Source organism: Gobio gobio, assembly GCF_949357685.1.
Source record: "Gobio gobio genome assembly, chromosome: 15".
Lineage (NCBI taxonomy): Eukaryota > Metazoa > Chordata > Actinopteri > Cypriniformes > Gobionidae > Gobio > Gobio gobio.
In genome coordinates, this window is record NC_137108.1 from 48448979 (window position 1) to 48469604 (window position 20626).

The window sequence follows — 20626 nt, forward strand, 5'->3', positions numbered from 1 at the left end:
CTCTTATGATGATAGATGCACTTTTATGATGGATAGATGCACTCTTATGATGGATAGATGCACTCTTATGATGGATAGATGCACTCTTATGATGGATAGATGCACTTTTATGATGGATAGATGCACTTTTATGATGGATAGATGCACTCTTATGATGGATAGATGCACTCTTATGATGGATAGATGCACTTTTATGATGATAGATGCACTCTTATGATGATAGATGCACTCTTATGATGGATAGATGCACTCTTATGATGGATAGATGCACTTTTATGATGGATAGATGCACTCTTATGATGATAGATGCACTATTATGATGGATATATGCACTTTTATGATGGATAGATGCACTCTTATGATGATAGATGCACTATTATGATGGATAGATGCACTTTTATGATGGATAGATGCACTCTTATGATGGATAGATGCACTCTTATGATGGATAGATGCACTTTTATGATGGATAGATGCACTCTTATGATGGATAGATGCACTCTTATGATGATAGATGCACTCATGATGATAGATGCACTCTTATGATGGATAGATGCACTCTTATGATGGATAGATGCACTTTTATGATGGATAGATGCACTCTTATGATGATAGATGCACTCTTATGATGGATAGATGCACTCTTATGATGGATAGATGCACTTTTATGATGGATAGATGCACTCTTATGATGGATAGATGCACTCTTATGATGGATAGATTCACTCTTATGATGATAGATGCACTCTTATGATGGATAGATGCACTCTTATGATGGATAGATGCACTTTTATGATGATAGATGCACTCTTATGATGATAGATGCACTCTTATGATGGATAGATGCACTCTTATGATGGATAGATGCACTTTTATGATGGATAGATGCACTCTTATGATGATAGATGCACTATTATGATGGATATATGCACTTTTATGATGGATAGATGCACTCTTATGATGATAGATGCACTATTATGATGGATAGATGCACTTTTATGATGGATAGATGCACTCTTATGATGGATAGATGCACTTTTATGATGGATAGATGCACTCTTATGATGGATAGATGCACTTTTATGATGGATAGATGCACTCTTATGATGATAGATGCACTATTATGATGGATATATGCACTTTTATGATGGATAGATGCACTCTTATGATGATAGATGCACTTTTATGATGGATAGATGCACTTTTATGATGGATAGATGCACTCTTATGATGGATAGATGCACTCTTATGATGGATAGATGCACTTTTATGATGATAGATGCACTCTTATGATGATAGATGCACTCTTATGATGGATAGATGCACTCTTATGATGGATAGATGCACTTTTATGATGGATAGATGCACTCTTATGATGATAGATGCACTATTATGATGGATATATGCACTTTTATGATGGATAGATGCACTCTTATGATGATAGATGCACTATTATGATGGATATATGCACTTTTATGATGGATAGATGCACTCTTATGATGATAGATGCACTATTATGATGGATAGATGCACTTTTATGATGGATAGATGCACTATTATGATGGATAGATGCACTTTTATGATGGATAGATGCACTCTTATGATGGATAGATGCACTTTTATGATGGATAGATGCACTCTTATGATGATAGATGCACTATTATGATGGATATATGCACTTTTATGATGGATAGATGCACTCTTATGATGATAGATGCACTTTTATGATGGATAGATGCACTTTTATGATGGATAGATGCACTCTTATGATGGATAGATGCACTCTTATGATGGATAGATGCACTTTTATGATGATAGATGCACTCTTATGATGATAGATGCACTCTTATGATGGATAGATGCACTCTTATGATGGATAGATGCACTTTTATGATGGATAGATGCACTCTTATGATGATAGATGCACTATTATGATGGATATATGCACTTTTATGATGGATAGATGCACTCTTATGATGATAGATGCACTATTATGATGGATAGATGCACTTTTATGATGGATAGATGCACTCTTATGATGGATAGATGCACTCTTATGATGGATAGATGCACTTTTATGATGGATAGATGCACTCTTATGATGGATAGATGCACTCTTATGATGATAGATGCACTCATGATGATAGATGCACTCTTATGATGGATAGATGCACTCTTATGATGGATAGATGCACTTTTATGATGGATAGATGCACTCTTATGATGATAGATGCACTCTTATGATGGATAGATGCACTCTTATGATGGATAGATGCACTCTTATGATGGATAGATGCACTCTTATGATGGATAGATGCACTCTTATGATGGATAGATTCACTCTTATGATGATAGATGCACTCTTATGATGGATAGATGCACTCTTATGATGATAGATGCACTCTTATGATGGATAGATGCACTCTTATGATGGATAGATGCACTTTTATGATGGATAGATGCACTCTTATGATGGATAGATGCACTCTTATGATGGATAGATGCACTCTTATGATGATAGATGCACTCATGATGATAGATGCACTCTTATGATGGATAGATGCACTCTTATGATGGATAGATGCACTTTTATGATGGATAGATGCACTCTTATGATGATAGATGCACTCTTATGATGGATAGATGCACTCTTATGATGGATAGATGCACTTTTATGATGGATAGATGCACTCTTATGATGGATAGATGCACTCTTATGATGGATAGATTCACTCTTATGATGATAGATGCACTCTTATGATGGATAGATGCACTCTTATGATGATAGATGCACTCTTATGATGGATAGATGCACTCTTATGATGGATAGATGCACTTTTATGATGGATAGATGCACTCTTATGGTGGATAGATGCACTCTTATGATGGATAGATGCACTCTTATGATGATAGATGCACTCTTATGATGGATAGATGCACTCTTATGATGGATAGATGCACTCATGATGGATAGATGCACTCTTATGATGGATAGATGCACTCTTATGATGGATAGATTCACTCTTATGATGATAGATGCACTCTTATGATGGATAGATGCACTCTTATGATGATAGATGCACTCTTATGATGCACTCTTATGATGATAGATGCACTCTTATGATGATAGATGCACTCTTATGATGCACTCTTATGATGATAGATGCACTCTTATGATGATAGATGCACTCTTATGATGGATAAATGCACTCTTACGATGGATAGATGCACTCTTATAATGATAGATGCACTCTTATGATGGATAGATGCACTCTTATGATGATAGATGCACTCTTATGATGATAGATGCACTCTTATGATGGATAGATGCACTCTTATGATGATAGATGCATTCATGATGGATAGATGCACTCTTATGATGGATAGATGCACTCTTATGATGATAGATGCATTCATGATGGATAGATGCACTCTTATGATGGATAGATGCACTCTTATGATGGATAGATTCACTCTTATGATGATAGATGCACTCTTATGATGGATAGATGCACTCTTATGATGATAGATGCACTCTTATGATGGATAGATGCACTCTTATGATGATAGATGCACTCTTATGATGGATAGATGCACTCTTATGATGATAGATGCACTCTTATGATGATAGATGCACTCTTTGCACTCTTATGATGATAGATGCACTCTTATGATGATAGATGCACTCTTATGATGGATAGATGCACTCATGATGGATAGATGCACTCTTATGATGATAGATGCACTCTTTGCACTCTTATGATGATAGATGCACTCTTATGATGATAGATGCACTCTTATGATGGATAGATGCACTCATGATGGATAGATGCACTCTTATGATGATAGATGCACTCTTATGATGCACTCTTATGATGATAGATGCACTCTTATGATGATAGATGCACTCTTATGATGCACTCTTATGATGATAGATGCACTCTTATGATGATAGATGCACTCTTATGATGGATAAATGCACTCTTACGATGGATAGATGCACTCTTATAATGATAGATGCACTCTTATGATGGATAGATGCACTCTTATGATGATAGATGCACTCTTATGATGATAGATGCACTCTTATGATGGATAGATGCACTCTTATGATGATAGATGCATTCATGATGGATAGATGCACTCTTATGATGGATAGATGCACTCTTATGATGATAGATGCACTCTTATGATGGATAGATGCACTCTTATGATGGATAGATGCACTCTTATGATGGATAGATTCACTCTTATGATGATAGATGCACTCTTATGATGATAGATGCATTCATGATGGATAGATGCACTCTTATGATGATAGATGCACTCTTATGATGATAGATGCACTCTTATGATGGATAGATGCACTCTTATGATGGATAGATGCACTCTTATGATGATAGATGCACTCTTATGATGATAGATGCACTCTTATGATGATAGATGCACTCTTATGATGGATAGATGCACTCTTATGATGGATAGATGCACTCTTATGATGATAGATGCATTCATGATGGATAGATGCACTCTTATGATGGATAGATGCACTCTTATGATGATAGATGCACTCTTATGATGGATAGATGCACTCTTATGATGGATAGATGCACTCTTATGATGGATAGATGCACTCTTATGATGATAGATGCACTCTTATGATGATAGATGCACTCTTATGATGGATAGATGCACTCTTATGATGATAGATGCACTCTTATGATGGATAGATGCACTCTTATGATGATAGATGCACTCTTATGATGATAGATGCACTCTTTGCACTCTTATGATGATAGATGCACTCTTATGATGGATAGATGCACTCATGATGGATAGATGCACTCTTATGATGATAGATGCACTCTTTGCACTCTTATGATGATAGTTGCACTCTTATGATGATAGATGCACTCTTATGATGGATAGATGCACTCATGATGTATAGATGCACTCTTATGATGATAGATGCACTCTTATGATGCACTCTTATGATGATAGATGCACTCTTATGATGATAGATGCACTCTTATGATGCACTCTTATGATGATAGATGCACTCTTATGATGATAGATGCACTCTTATGATGGATAAATGCACTCTTACGATGGATAGATGCACTCTTATAATGATAGATGCACTCTTATGATGATAGATGCACTCTTATGATGGATAGATGCACTCTTATGATGGATAGATGCACTCTTATGATGGATAGATGCACTCTTATGATGATAGATGCACTCTTATGATGGATGGATGCACTCTTATGATGGATAGATGCACTCTTATGATGATAGATGCACTTTTATGATGGATAGATGCACTCTTATGATGATAGATGCACTTTTATGATGGATAGATGCACTTTTATGACGACAGATGCACTTTTATGATGGATAGATGCACTTTTATGATGATAGATGCACTCTTATGATGGATAGATGCACTCTTATGATGGATAGATGCACTCTTATGATGATAGATGCACTTTTATGACGATAGATGCACTCTTATGATGGATAGATGCACTTTTATGATGGATAGATGCACTCTTATGATGGATAGATGCACTCTTATGATGGATAGATGCACTTTTATGATGGATAGATGCACTCTTATGATGGATAGATGCACTCTTATGATGGATAGATGCACTCTTATGATGGATAGATGCACTTTTATGATGATAGATGCACTCTTATGATGATAGATGCACTCTTATGATGGATAGATGCACTCTTATGATGATAGATGCACTCTTATGATGGATAGATGCACTCTTATGATGATAGATGCACTCTTATGATGATAGATGCACTCTTATGATGGATAGATGCACTCTTATGATGATAGATGCACTTTTATGATGGATAGATGCACTCTTATGATGATAGATGCACTCTTATGATGGATAGATGCACTTTTATGATGATAGATGCACTCTTATGATGATAGATGCACTCTTATGATGGATAGATGCACTCTTATGATGATAGATGCACTTTTATGATGGATAGATGCACTCTTATGATGATAGATGCACTCTTATGATGGATAGATGCACTTTTATGATGATAGATGCACTCTTATGATGGATAGATGCACTTTTATGATGGATAGATGCACTCTTATGATGATAGATGCACTCTTATGATGATAGATGCACTCTTATGATGGATAAATGCACTCTTATGATGATAGATGCACTCTTATGATGGATAGATGCACTTTTATGATGATAGATGCACTCTTATGATGGATAGATGCACTCTTATGATGATAGATGCACTTTTATGATGGATAGATGCACTCTTATGATGATAGATGCACTCTTATGATGGATAGATGCACTTTTATGATGATAGATGCACTCTTATGATGGATAGATGCACTTTTATGATGGATAGATGCACTCTTATGATGATAGATGCACTCTTATGATGATAGATGCACTTTTATGATGGATTAATGCACTCTTATGATGATAGATGCACTCTTATGATGATAGATGCACTCTTATGATGGATAGATGCACTCTTATGATGATAGATGCACTCTTATGATGATAGATGCACTCTTATGATGATAGATGCACTCTTATGATGGATAGATGCACTCTTATGATGGATAGATGCACTTTTATGATGGATAGATGCACTCTTATGATGGATACATGCACTTTTATGATGGATGGATCCACTCTTATGATGGATAGATGCACTCTTATGATGGATAGATGCACTTTTATGATGGATGGATCCACTCTTATGATGGATAGGTGCACTTTTATGATGATAGGTCTATTTTTATGATGAATACATACACTTTTATGATGATAGGTGCACTTTTATGATGAATACATGCACTCGTATGATGGATAGATGCACTTTTATGATGAATAAAGGCACTTTTATGATGATAGATGCACTTTTATGATGATAGATGCACTTTTATGATGAATACATGCACTTGTATGATGGATAGATGCACTTTTATGATGATAGGTGCACTTTTATGATGAATATATGCACTTTTATGATGATAGGTGCATTTTTTTGATGAATACATACACTTTTATGATGATAGGTGCACTTTTATGATGAATACATGCACTCGTATGATGGATAGATGCACTTTTATGATTAATAAAGGCACTTTTATGATGATAGATGCACTTTTATGATGATAGATGCACTTTTATGATGAATACATGCACTTGTATGATGGATAGATGCACTTTTATGATGATAGATGCACTTTTATGATGATAGATGCACTTTTATGATGAATACATGCACTTTTATGATGGATAGATGCACTTTTATGATGATAGATGCACTTTTATGATGAATACATGCACTTGTATGATGGATAGATGCACTTTTATGATGATAGGTGCACTTTTATGATGAATATATGCACTTTTATGATGATAGGTGCATTTTTTTGATGAATACATACACTTTTATGATGATAGGTGCACTTTTATGATGAATACATGCACTCGTATGATGGATAGATGCACTTTTATGATTAATAAAGGCACTTTTATGATGATAGATGCACTTTTATGATGGATAGATGCACTTTTATGATGAATACATGCACTTTTATGATGGATAGATGCACTTTTATGATGGATACATGCACATATACGATTTGGGACATACTAATTATTTTTTCTAATGCTATTTAGTACGGATACTATGTGAATTGGGACGCAGCGACTATAGAACGTACTTTTTTAACAGTCGCAAAGTAAATTACCTACTCACATAGTACGCGAAAGTCCGAGTACCAAAGTCCCTTTGACAAGACATTTCACTCGGCGGCCATCTTTGAAACGCCTCTCAAGTGCAGCTCCTATCTCTTTAAGTGGGGAAACATCAAATTCTCCAAAACTGTTCGCAACGCTCATGATTAAATTTCATATTTGAAATCACCAATGAAATCTGACAACAACTGTCTCATAAATTTTGTTTCTAAACGCTCGAATCATGACAAAAAAACGCATCTGAGAAAATGTGCCTGTTTCTATAGCAACCGGAGCTTCTAACGGCAGCTGAAGTGACTTTATTAATCAACGATTGGCTCTTTAATTTAGAAGGCGGGGCTTATTTGCCATATTGGGTGAGGCACTTTCTCCCATTCATAAGTAATCAGTGCACTCTGTCTTTGCTACACACACATCCACACACACTATATAAAACACACTTTTTAACGTCGCGAAGTAAGTTCAAATTCAAATATATTACGTGCTCAGGCAATTTCGGACGCACCGTGAGACTTTTCGCAGTTTTGATCGTACGTTTAACGAAACTAGTCAGTTAGAAAAGATAAGTCAGAACAGTCTGACGGTCAGAGTTTGGTTGTTGTAGCTTTAAAGCTCTAGGAATATATAATAATAAGCTTAAATAGAAGAGTTGTCAAGCCAACAATGAGGCCTAATAACTTGTTCGCACAAGCTTATGATAATGATGGTTATAATGATGACGGTCACTCGCGGAGTCGCGCTTCCCCTCGCAGCCAATCAGCGCGCGGCTCTCGCGCCAGGTCCGTGCGTCGCGCTCGCGGAGGATCAGACGCTCCATATTTAGCTGTAGCGAGTCTCGCAGAGGCTCCGACTGTCAGAGAAACCCTGAGAGAGAGTTCAACTCTCAACTTATTTCATGTCACCACGGGCGTAAAACGAAGGGACTACGCGCTATCGAAAAGCCACTGGCTTCGAGTGTGGAATTCAGTGATGATCGGGGACTTTAAGTGCAGAGAAGACGGCGTTTGACGGGATTTTTGCCCCCTCTCAGATGGGAATGTAGCTTAGCTGGTTAGCCTGGCCACTAGCAGTAGCAGGCTAGCGCTGTCGAAGAGAGGAGGCGACATAAGTGGACTTTTACTCGCTAGAACGTCATAACACCTCAACAAACCGCCTCACTCTTTCCAAAGACGCGTTTGTGAAGGCGTCGCCGTCACAGAAACAGCGTCTCGGGACTGTATTTGGGCAGGTTGAGGGGAACTTTTCGTTTTAGCTGTCTTAGCTAGCTGGCCGTCTCGTCAATCTGTCAACCGAACCTCAAATCCCGACTAGATAGTTCGAGCCAGATACCGGGGCACCGACCCTCCCTCCCACCGTTGATATACGAGCATCTGGGACGGTGGATTAGGAGCCCGCAACACGGGAGGAGACGCTCGCTTTGGGTTAACGGAACCGGTTCGGGCGGCCGTCGGGATCCGAGTTTCTGAAGTTCGTCTACTGCGAGCCGGGGACGGAACCGGACAGAGACCTCATGAATGGAAATCGGAACTACAGGTGTGTATGATGTTGAGTCTTTTGCGCACATCTGGATGTTTTGGCTTGAAGGGAACTTGTGTGTAACGTTATATATTTGTCTATGTGTTTATGTATGTTGAGCATCGTTATGTATGTTGAGCAGGTGCTGTTTTAACAGGCTTGGTGATTAACGTTAGTATAAACCTGCACTTTTAAACCTAGTGACATCTACTAGAAATTATGGATTTTATTTAAAGGATGTGACGTTCATGACATTAACTATGAATATGTTTCACTGAGGATTGAGAGTCACGAAGCGTCACGATTTGTAAACAGCATGTTTATTTAAAAGCTTTCCTCTGGGCACGTTTTGCTTTAAGTATTGTTGTGTCATCATTGAAAACCTGGAGATATCAGAGCATGTTTAAATTTGTGTTTTACATGCCTGGAAATTGAATGAAATCTCTTGTAGTGCATGCTATTGTTGTTTTTTTTTAATAGTTATGAGCTGCTTTATTTAAAAGCTTTCTTCTGGGCACGTTTTGCTTTAAGTATTACTGTGTCATCATGGAAAACCTGGAGATTTTTACATTTGTGTTTTACATGCCTGGAAACGTCCTGGAATTGAATTACATTGCTTTTTTTTTCATTGACTTAAAGGGTAAAGTTCAGCCAAAAAGGAAAATTCTGTTATTAATTCCTCTCCCTCATGTCCTTCCAAACCCATAAGACACAAATGAAGATATTTCTGATGAAATCTGAGAGCTTTCTGACCCTCCATAGACAGCAATTTAACACTTTCAAGGCCCAGAAAGGTAGTAAAGACATTGTTAAAATAGTCCATGTGACTCCAGTATTTCAACATTAATTTAATGAAGTGATGAGAATACTTTTTGTGCGCAAAAACAAACCAAAATAATGACTTTATTCAACTATTTCGTTCTAAATAAATACTGTGCAGCTCCTGCGTCATCATCAGGCCAGAACGAAAATGTTGAATAAAGTTATTTGTTTTTGCGCACAAAAAGTGTTCTTGTCGCTTCATAACATTAAGGTTGAACCACTGGAGTCACATGGACTATTTTAACAATGTCTTTACCTTTCTGGGCCTTGAAAATGTTAAATTGCTGTCTATGGAGGGTCATAAAGCTCTCAGATTTCATCAGAAATATCTTCATTTGTGTTCTGAAGATGAACGAAGGTCTTACGGGTTAATGACAGAATTGTCATTTTTGGGTGAACTATCCCCTTTAATATTGCTCTTGTGTAGATGGCAAGCCTTGGGAGATGTTATTTTGAGACGAGTGTTTGGTCAAAACAATTCATAAATTGGCCAGAATGATTCACTAGTAATTTGCTGTGACTTTTAACTCATGATAAACTCATGTAAATTCATTGTTTAAAATATTTAGAGACTCTTTAACCAAGACTAAGACTGATAATTGGTTTGTTTGGCACAACTTCACCTTTTACTAAATAACCAAATAGATTGCGAAGCATCTTTGCTCAATTATAATGTCTTAACTAGTAGTAATAATTACCTTTATTTCTTTTTGTACTTATTTGATCATATTCGTAATATTATTTGTTGTTTACTCTTATGGCCTAATGAACATCTAGCCATTATTGTGTCAAAAAGCTATAAAAAATCCTTTTAAATGTGTAAGGTTTTCAAACACTTAATACAATTGGTCATAAGTCGACTTTTAAGTGTTATAAAAAGATTTTCCGCGTATTGAGTTCACGTTAGGACTCGAGATTGTTCCCTTGAAACACATTTCTAGTATTACTGAGTACTCGTGTTGTAGTGTGGTTGAGATCAGAGCCATTATCTCATTGTGCCTCATCGTGGGCATTTTAAAGGCTGACTGAGTCATTTTGGGATGTGAGGACATGATGCAACAAGTGAGTCAGGTCAGGTGAGTGACCTCCCATCGCCTCGATGACCACAAGGTCAGAAGTTCATGACTGGCAACATTTTTATTTCCTATTTTTAAGTCACGTATTCCTTTTAGCTTGTGGCTGTTTTCTTGAATGATACCAGTGTTAATTTGACAGCATATTTTGATTTAGTTTTAGTCATAGTCTTTTGACTAAAATGGCATTTTAGTTTTAGTCACCTGAATTGTTTTTAGTTTTAGTCGACTAAATATCATAAGATTTTATTTAAAGTGTAATGCATTAAGTATTTAAGCATTACATAACCGACTGTCACTTGAACTAGCATTTTGACATCATTTGGTTTTTGACATTAAAAATACACGAAAGAGCTCAATTCACCTTTTTTGTTTGTTTTTTAAAAACATCTATAGTTTTTATTACTTTGTATTTCTGTTTTAGTTAGTAGGCCATATCAAGTTAAGCTAAAGCTTCAAATAAGTTTAACATTTATTTAATTTCAAGTAATGAAGATTTTTTTTAAATGGTTTTAGTTAACTATTATAACCTGATACTTTATTGAATATGTGTCAAATACTGGTCTTTCCTCCTGACTATGAATTAAATGGGAATTAAATTAAATACAGTTTATTGTGTAACCAAAAACGAATATATAATGTGACTTTTAATTATAAACAAGCTCGAAATACACCGGGACTCTTATTTTGAAATGTACTATTGCAGTTAGAGAATGCTTCAAGTTCAGATGAGGGAGATAAAATATGCATTGTTACAACCGTCTAAAACATATTACTATATAAACATGGTAAAGTAAACACTGTCATTATTCATCAGCATTAGTTCATAAACAATTGCGTGGCATAAATGTGTGTTATTGATTGATTGTGAGCCGCGCTGGATTGGGGATGCGGGAGCCGTGTTTTCCAGCGGTTAGATCAGTTCAGATCAAATGTGCGCATACACAGGACATCAGTTCTGACTGGATCTCTTCCCTAATCGTCCCTCCCTAACATTTTCATCTCGTTTTTATTTGTTGAAGAAGTTTTCCTCATAGTTTTTGTCATCCAACACTAGTTTTTATTTAGTTACCGTCTCGTTTTCGGCAGTGAAAAAAGGTCGCTGGTGAAAATTATGACAAATTATTCGTCAACGAAATTAACACTGAATGATAGTTGATCTGTCAGAAGTCTGGAGGTCCCATTATCTGCTCACCTGTGGAATACCCCCATTTGAAGGGGCTTTGAGCATTGGATTTTCCCTTTGAACACATTCATTTGGTTCTGTACTAATGGTGAGAAATCATGGTGTGCTTTTGCAACATAATCGGCAGCCTAAAGAAATGCATGTTTGTGAGTCTGTGCTGAAGTGGCCCATGACCGTGAAGAGACCTAACCTCTGCGGTTTTATTAGGTTTGATGCTAAATATGGCACAGCCTGAGGTGTTTAATAATACCAGATGTTTCCTGTTGCCAATGTGAAGAGGGCCACTGCCGAAGGGAACCCCCGTCGCGTCTCATTTCGAGGTAATGCTACAGGTGGGTGGGTACAGGACAAAATGAAAGTCGCTTTCCCACACAAACTGTTTTTCGAACCTTTTGAGAACACGAAGTCACGGTTGCTTCGGCACTTAATGATCAAAGTGTCCAGCTTTTCCCTGTCGTTTGCAGTTTGTGTTGCATTGACGCCGTTTGTTTGATGGCAGTGCCAAAGCAGGGGAAGAGTTACGTCCTTTGCTCTTCATCTCATTCTGAGGGTTTTCAACAAAAGCCCCTTTCTCTCCTCCCATCGCCCATAAGCGGATGACATACTATGGGTGGTTTCTATGGTGAGTGCAGTTTGACTTGCCCTGGTGTTGTGGATGAGGGTGTCATAGACGGCCAGTATTGAGCGGGGTTTTTTTTTGTGGGGCCCAGTGTGATGGTAAAATAGTCTGGGGGCCGCCACTGTCAATATTTATTAGCTTGTAAGTGTCTTAAAAGGGTCATTTTGAACCATAATTTCAACCTAAAATCTAAGATTCAATCTAAGAATGAACCTTTTTAATGCAAATTGGTGTAGGATTTATTTTAAAACAATTTTCACTCTGAAATTGCACTACACATTTAATTAAACATGAAATATTGGAGTAGAAAGACTGAAATTAGTATTTTCTTGTAAAACGTACTCCAATAATTTGTATGTTTTATTTACCACTTCAAAAAGTCAGTGTTGGCAATTTGATTATGGATAATGAAAAACAGTAAAAAGTCTAGCTAACAATAATCAAAACATGTTTTAAATGTTTTTTCTGTAAATGAATATTAGTTATCATATTTTAAAAGTAATGTAATATCCAAGCGGGCTTCTTGCATTTATAATTTTATACTTTTGCTTTCATTCTGAACCATAATTTCAACATAAAATCTTTTAATAATTTATTTTAAAACAATTTTCACTCTGAAATTGCTAGTAAATTGCACAACACATTGAATTAAACATGAAATATTGGAGTAGAAAGACTGAAATTAGTATTTTCTTGTAAAACGTACTCCAATAATTTTTATGTTTTATTTACCACTTCAAAAAGTCAGTGTTGGTAATTTGATTATGGATAATGAAAAACCATAAAAAGTATAGTTAACGATAATCAAAGCATGTTTGAAATGTTTTTCCTCTAAATGAACATGTTATCATTCAAGTAGGGTTGGGGTTAATTTAATTCATAAAAACAACCTTATTATAATTTTTTTTTAAAATTTCATTTCTATGAAAAGATTTCCCACAGATTATGTGTTGTGTATTTTCTGGTAAACAAATTAAGCCATAAAACATTAATTTAATTAATCTATCAAACAAAGTGCTGCACAACTGAGCTTTATACGGTTAAAACATGAACTAAAATTGTAATTTGTTACTTAAAAGGTTAAGTTTTGATAATGTATTATTATTACATTAGTGTTAGTTTTATTATCACACTGAGACGCATCTAAATTCTTCTGTACAACAGGGATGTATTTGTCCAGGTAAACTGAACATTTATTTTTTGACGGATTGCCGTGAAGAGCTTTTGAGTTTCTGTGTGTTTATGATATGATGGTAGTTTTGCTTAAATGAAACCATAAAGTGACTCTCGTGGCTCTGGAGATGACGTTTGTGCATTCATGTCTTCATGTGAGACGGCAGAGATGGAAACATGCAACCAACACTTGTGATTCTGAGTGTGTGTGTGTGTGTGTGTGTGTGTGTGTGTGTGTGAGAGAGGTAAATTAAACCGCGGCTCTGACAATATATGTGAAATTAGTGTTTATTTTTATTGATACAACAAAATTTTCACGTACATTTAATGCTGCAACCTGTCTGTTATATAGATATAGAGCCATTTCACATGACTATGAGCGTGATATTGCTCATAAATATCCAAGTATATAATACAGCGTTCATTCTTCAGGTCAATCATATATTCAAGAGAAGAAGAAAAAATCTGTTTAAATAATATATATCATAGTATCCTTTCAAGTTACCACAGTCCTTGCATGTGCTACACTTTATTTGTACCATTTTGTTTTATTAGTTTATTTTTTATTAGGGATGCACCGATAGGATTTTTTAGGGCCAATACCGATTTTAACAAACAATTATTTACCGATATTTGTCACTTGCCTTCTTATTTGAAATTTTGTCATTAAAATAGTGTTTTGATCATTGTTTTAAATCAGCAAAGTTATAAAACATACATTAACTTATCAAATAATTTCTAATGAACATAGACTGGATCCATATAACCTTCAGCAGGCCAATATAAATATATATATATTACATTGAGATGTAGCTAAATTCTACTGTACAACATTAATATATTTATGTCAACTATTACTTTGTTAAACCAAACTTTTATTTTGACGGGTTGCCGTGAAGAGCTTCGAGTTCCTGTGTGTGTGTGTGTTTATGACGATAGATTTTGTCGAGTGAAGCGGTAAAATGCTCATGTAGTGACTGGATATGCTTTCATATATTCAGATATGCAATGCATATTACTACTAATAATACATTTTTTTTATATATTTACAGTAGGACAACTTTTAACGGTGATTTTTCTCAATATTTAGATTTTCTTGCACCCTCAGATACCAGATTTTCAAATATAGTCCTATCCTAACAAACCATACATCAATGGAAAGCTTATTTATTCAGAGATGATGTATGAATCTCAATGTAAAATAATGTACCCTTATGACTGGTTTTGTGGTCCAGGATCACATATTAGTTCAGTGCATTCGCTCTTAAAGGGACAGCAGCCTAATAAATCTGCTCTGTGTTAATCAAACAAAAGACACGGCTCCTGATTGAATCTTTTTTCCAACTTTTAATGAGAATACATTTATATTAAATGTGCACAGTGTTTTTTGTGCATTTAATCACTTTTTATGTAGTATTTATTATTTAGTGCTTGAAGTTTTTCAGGAAGATCTATCATTTGTTTTTCACTTTATTCAATAGTTTTGTCCTATTGCTTGTAATTATTAGTTTCTTTGTTATTTTATCACGGTTTACTTGTCTTTTTCTTTAACCTAGTTAGGCTAGTATTAGTTTTTTGTAATAAATTGGTAACAAAAATTGTGATATAACTATGTATAGCAAAAACTAGGGATGCACGATATTGGATTTTTGCCGATATCCGATATACCGATATTTTTCAACTCATTCTGGCCGATGCCGATATCGATACCGATATATGTTTATTTTTTCCATTTGTTTGGAAACCACCATTTTGAGCACAAAAAAAAAATTTTTTTCATTCTGGTTTCAGATTTCTGAGGTCTCCTTACTAAAAGGATACTTGTTAAAAATAAATTAATAAAGTTCTTTTTTAAAATAACAGTATATTAAAAGCGCTGAAAATAACAATACTAAAGTCAGTAATTTTTCACCCCAGACAGATGCAGTTGTAACCTAAATATTTTATTTTTGGATTTAATGTTTGTTCACATGAAGTGGGGGTGGCATGGGATCAGTTGATGCTGTATTTAGCTTCAGATAAAAACATTCACAGTTATTTTAGAGCTCCTTGGATTATTTTTCATCATCAATTTCATACAATTTTATTACAGATTAATAAACTGTATGTAAAAGTATTTAATTTACAAGTGTCATGCTTGTGCTTTGACATCATTATTGCTTTATTTATTCAGAAAAAGAAGTAACTTCTATTTATTTGTGTATTCTACTTTTCATTTTATTACTGTAACAACAGCGCCTCCACTAAATAGGCTATATATAACATTCTACCGGTCGGGCACTAGGACCTGGAGGAGCTTCAGCTGCTGTAGAGGCTGCTGCGTGCGCTATAGAGTGGGGAGACGCGATTGTGCTTGTTTTGGGCTAGTTTTGTTGTGAAAACCTGGCAACCCTGCGTTGATTCACAAATTCACAAGGCAGCATTTAAAAACTGACAATATAAATCACCATACATGCAATGCATTTGCTTGTTTTCACTTGAAGAATGAGCACGCGGCTGACGTGATCTTATCGCTATAGAAGTCCTTGCACACGTGAGTTATTGCAGGCGCATATCAACACGTTATCATATCGGCAAGGCATATCGGCATAATTTTTTTCATATCGGCCAATGCCGATTTTTATATTAAGCGTTTATCGGCCGATTCCGATGTCGTGCCGATAATATTGTGCATCCCTAGCAAAAACGCGTCATGGTAAAATAAAATGACTCATATCTTGATTTTGGTCATATCGCCCTCCTCTAGATATTGCGTTATTTGATATTATTGACCAGCCCTGTTCACCACGTGCACTGTACAGTCACTATGACCCATCACAGCTCAATAATGTGATCCCTTTCATTTGTAGTAGAGACACAGCAACGCATTGTGTTCTGCATCACGGGTGAATATGCAAGTGTGTAAAGCCTAGGGTTGGGAACCGAGATCCGGTTCCAATATGGCACCGGTACTTATATAACCGGTATGTACCGGACCGAATCAGAACGCAGATTTCGGTTCCTCATTTCGGTGCCAACATTCAAACGTGCTTTCGCGCTTTGGCTGAGCCAGAGACAGACGCTCAGCGCTGGTCACATCACAACTCATGACAACTATTCAGTGTTTTCAACCACATCATGTTTATTCCAGGTTTCAGACATTTAAATGTTCATAAGTAGCTACTAGCAAAAAACACACACTGATGTCTATGAAAGCGGCAATGACAATCCTTTCAGGCGGTTATAATTTGACTAACGTTACATGTTTTATTCACATCAGATAAATGCACATTATATAGTAACTATATCGTTTACTCTATTCTTCTTCCAGTTCACTGGTCACTTACTTTCATGTATTTTGTAAGACGAGAATGAACTCAAGTGTTGTAAATCCGACAGATCCGATTCTGAGGCTCAAACTAACATGGCGCCGCCCATTGCGCTTTATAGATCAACTAACACACATTGACTCACACATTTTGAACATCAGATAGTTCGTGACACAGTTAAGAACTTTGTGAATATTTTGAATAAAAAGAATAAACGAAATAAACCCGATACAGCTGAGCTGTCAGCGCTATTGCGGCCGCTGTGTCATGTGAGAAACATGACGCGTCGCCATGGAAACATTAAGGCGATGCGTTCTAAAATATTTAGCCAGAGAAAATGATCATATTTCAAAATAAAGCTGAAGCTCGAAGCTGGTTAGTAGCAGAGCAAGAATACAGACTAGGCTAACTGCTGTTATTACTGTAACTGTTATTTAGAGTTATATTAGGCTTGTTGTAGTTGGGTTAGGTGGCTATTAGGTTTTACTGTGAATTTGTAAATAAGTCAATTATAATTTGTAAATAAGTCAATTGTGTTTTGTATTTATTTATATTCATACATTTAAGTATACATTAAACTTTTAATAAATGGTTCAATTTAAATAAATAAATAAAAAGCTATTTAATGTTATCCACCTCGTTTTGTGGCCATTTAAAAAAAAAAAAAAAAGTATCGGTTCAGGCACCGTTTAGGCACCGGAACCGTTTTAAAAGTATCGGTTTGGCACCGGAATCGAAAAAAACCCAAACGATACCCAACCCTAATAAAGCCTTAAGAAAGGTGGACGAGGAAGAGGTTTTGGGACCCTCTGGAGTGGGTTGTCGGGCTGGGGAATGTTTTCATGGTAGTTGCGTATGGGGCTTAGCAATCTCTCTGTGTACATGGGGCCCTCTTTGGCTTTTCGGCCCTTTTTTTTCTTTGAAGGTTAGTTGGGGGAAGGCAAAGGGGATCTGTGGAGGGAATTTAAACTATGAGAGGTGGACATGGGTGAAAAAGGGTTGACCTAGGTTAGGTCTCCGAGTCGAAACTATGACTTTTCAGATGTCTAATTTTTCTCACTATGCTTGTAACAAATTAGCCTACACAGAGCGCTTTTCACCGAGCTGTGGTGGAGTCTCAATCCAGAATGGTTCTTATTCATCAGCCCACTCTTGGTGTGGTCAGGGTTCAGGCAGTACTTTGGCAAACCTGTGTCCCTGCAGAACCCGGACCCCCTGTTTTGCCAACCTCCATATACTCTGAGAACGGCGAGGTTAATGTAGATTTTGACTCGTTTTTTTGTGTGAACCAAATCCATTGTAAAGCAGTTGGAGAGGTTACGCAGTTAATTTGACTTGCTTGCTGAACTGCAGGTTATTGCTTTCATTCATGTTTGATTTAAAATAGCTGTTACTGTGCTCTATTACTTAAGGCTTGTAGGGATGTGACGGTGAGGAAATTTTCCCACCGGTTAATTGATGTGTGACAACACCGGTAATACCGGTATCACCGGCGGAGGCTTTTAAATCACTAATTCTATCTAACCGAAAGTAACATGCACACGACCGCTCTGAACTGAAAACGCGCCAGTGTTGCGTATTCACACACCGTGAATGACAGCTCGTCTGTAAATGCGCGCTCTGTGAGGCCATGGGTGCGTCTCAATCAGTTCCCTAGTTCAGTAGTCAGGGCACTGATCAAGCATTGATCAGTCTATGATTGAGATGCACGCCATGAATGAATAACAGTTTGTCCGTAAAGCCTCGTTTATACTCGACGCGCCCGCATGAGCGCGAGGGTGCGCGCGGCAAAAATAAATGCGCGCAGTCAGCGGAGCCAGGCGAAAGTAAACAATGTGCGCTCTGTGCGGCCATGCACATTTAACTTTCGGTTTTGAATAAGCGCCAATTCGGCTGCGGGTTGCTTGAATTATGGGTTCATTAGTCTATTATTTTTAATGAAAAACACAACAACAAAACAAATGACAAACTCCCTTAAATGGGCGCTTTTACGTTTCGCTTTGAAACCAAATCTTCCGCGATCATCTCCGTCAGCTCCTCACTCTTAAATCTGATGAATGACTCCTGCCGCTGACGAGACTCACGGTCGGATCCTGCTTTATTAAGCAGATACGTTCAGTTTTTATTCGTATTGTCTGTTCTCTAACTGAACTAAATTATTTTATTACTATAAAAAAATCAAAAAGACGGTGGGCGGTGCCACGGTGGGCAAGTGATGTAACCGGTGTTTAGTCTGGACACCGGTAACACCGGCAACACCGACTATCGTAGCAAGCCTAAAGGCTTGTGAGACTTAAATCAGTGTAGTCTCTATTTTCTCCATTCTCAATTCTGTATTATTGGTTTAATAAATGTTATTAATCAAAAAGTATGCCTAATCAATTAAATTCATAAGACTTCCACAATTTAATAATGAAATTAATGTGTTGTCTTGAGTTCATGCGTGGTAGTCAAATTAATGAATTGCTTTACCAGTTCCAGGGCTCGACATTAACGCTTGTCTGCTTGGATTTTTTGAAGGATTTTTCCTGATATCCTGATTAAGGGCCCGTCCACACGGAGACGCGTGTCACTGTATACGTATACATTTTTGCAGAGGTGGACAAAGTACACAACTCCATTACTTGAGTGAAAGTAAAAGTACTACTAGTCAAATATTACTCCGTTACAAGTCAAAGTTGTTAAAAACTATTTTTACTTAAGTAAAAGTACAGAAGTACTTGCTTTTAAAAGTACTTAAGTATCAAAAGTAAATTTCCTTTTTTATGTCGATGCATTATTTTATTATTGTTGTATAAATGCACGCTATTCCATGGTGGTTTAAGCCAGTTAGTGATGCTCCATACGACCACCTTGAACTAATTTAAATACTTAAAAGTTACAAAGCTTTTTACAAAGCTGCTGTCACTTTAAGGCAGAATGCACAAATCCAACACACTGATACACATCCGATATTCCCCCAACTGTTTACGTTCACTTAAGACATAATCAACTTTGTTTACGTGAATACTTCCCAAAATGAAAATTGACATTTTGTGTGTATTGGTCTGTTTAAGTGCGAAAAACACACAAAAGAAAGCTCTATTCAGTACTCGTGCATCTCAGAGGCACATAAAAACAGACTGAACTGAGCTCCTTCATCATGCTTTTTC

At 36.5% G+C, this 20626-nt stretch overlaps 1 protein-coding gene across 1 annotated transcript in view; it reads left to right on the forward strand.

Moving 5' to 3' along the window:
• Positions 1-8584: 8584 nt before the first annotated feature.
• The window catches only part of ago3a (argonaute RISC catalytic component 3a), a gene marked incomplete at its 3' end in the record, with an annotated part of 70686 nt that continues 58644 nt past the window's right edge, over positions 8585-20626 (forward strand). Inside the window, exon 1 of the mRNA XM_079838142.1 lies at positions 8585-9311. Within this exon, the coding sequence (XP_079694268.1) occupies positions 9293-9311 (19 nt within the window). The 5' untranslated portion in view covers positions 8585-9292. The remainder of the gene's footprint in view (positions 9312-20626) is intronic.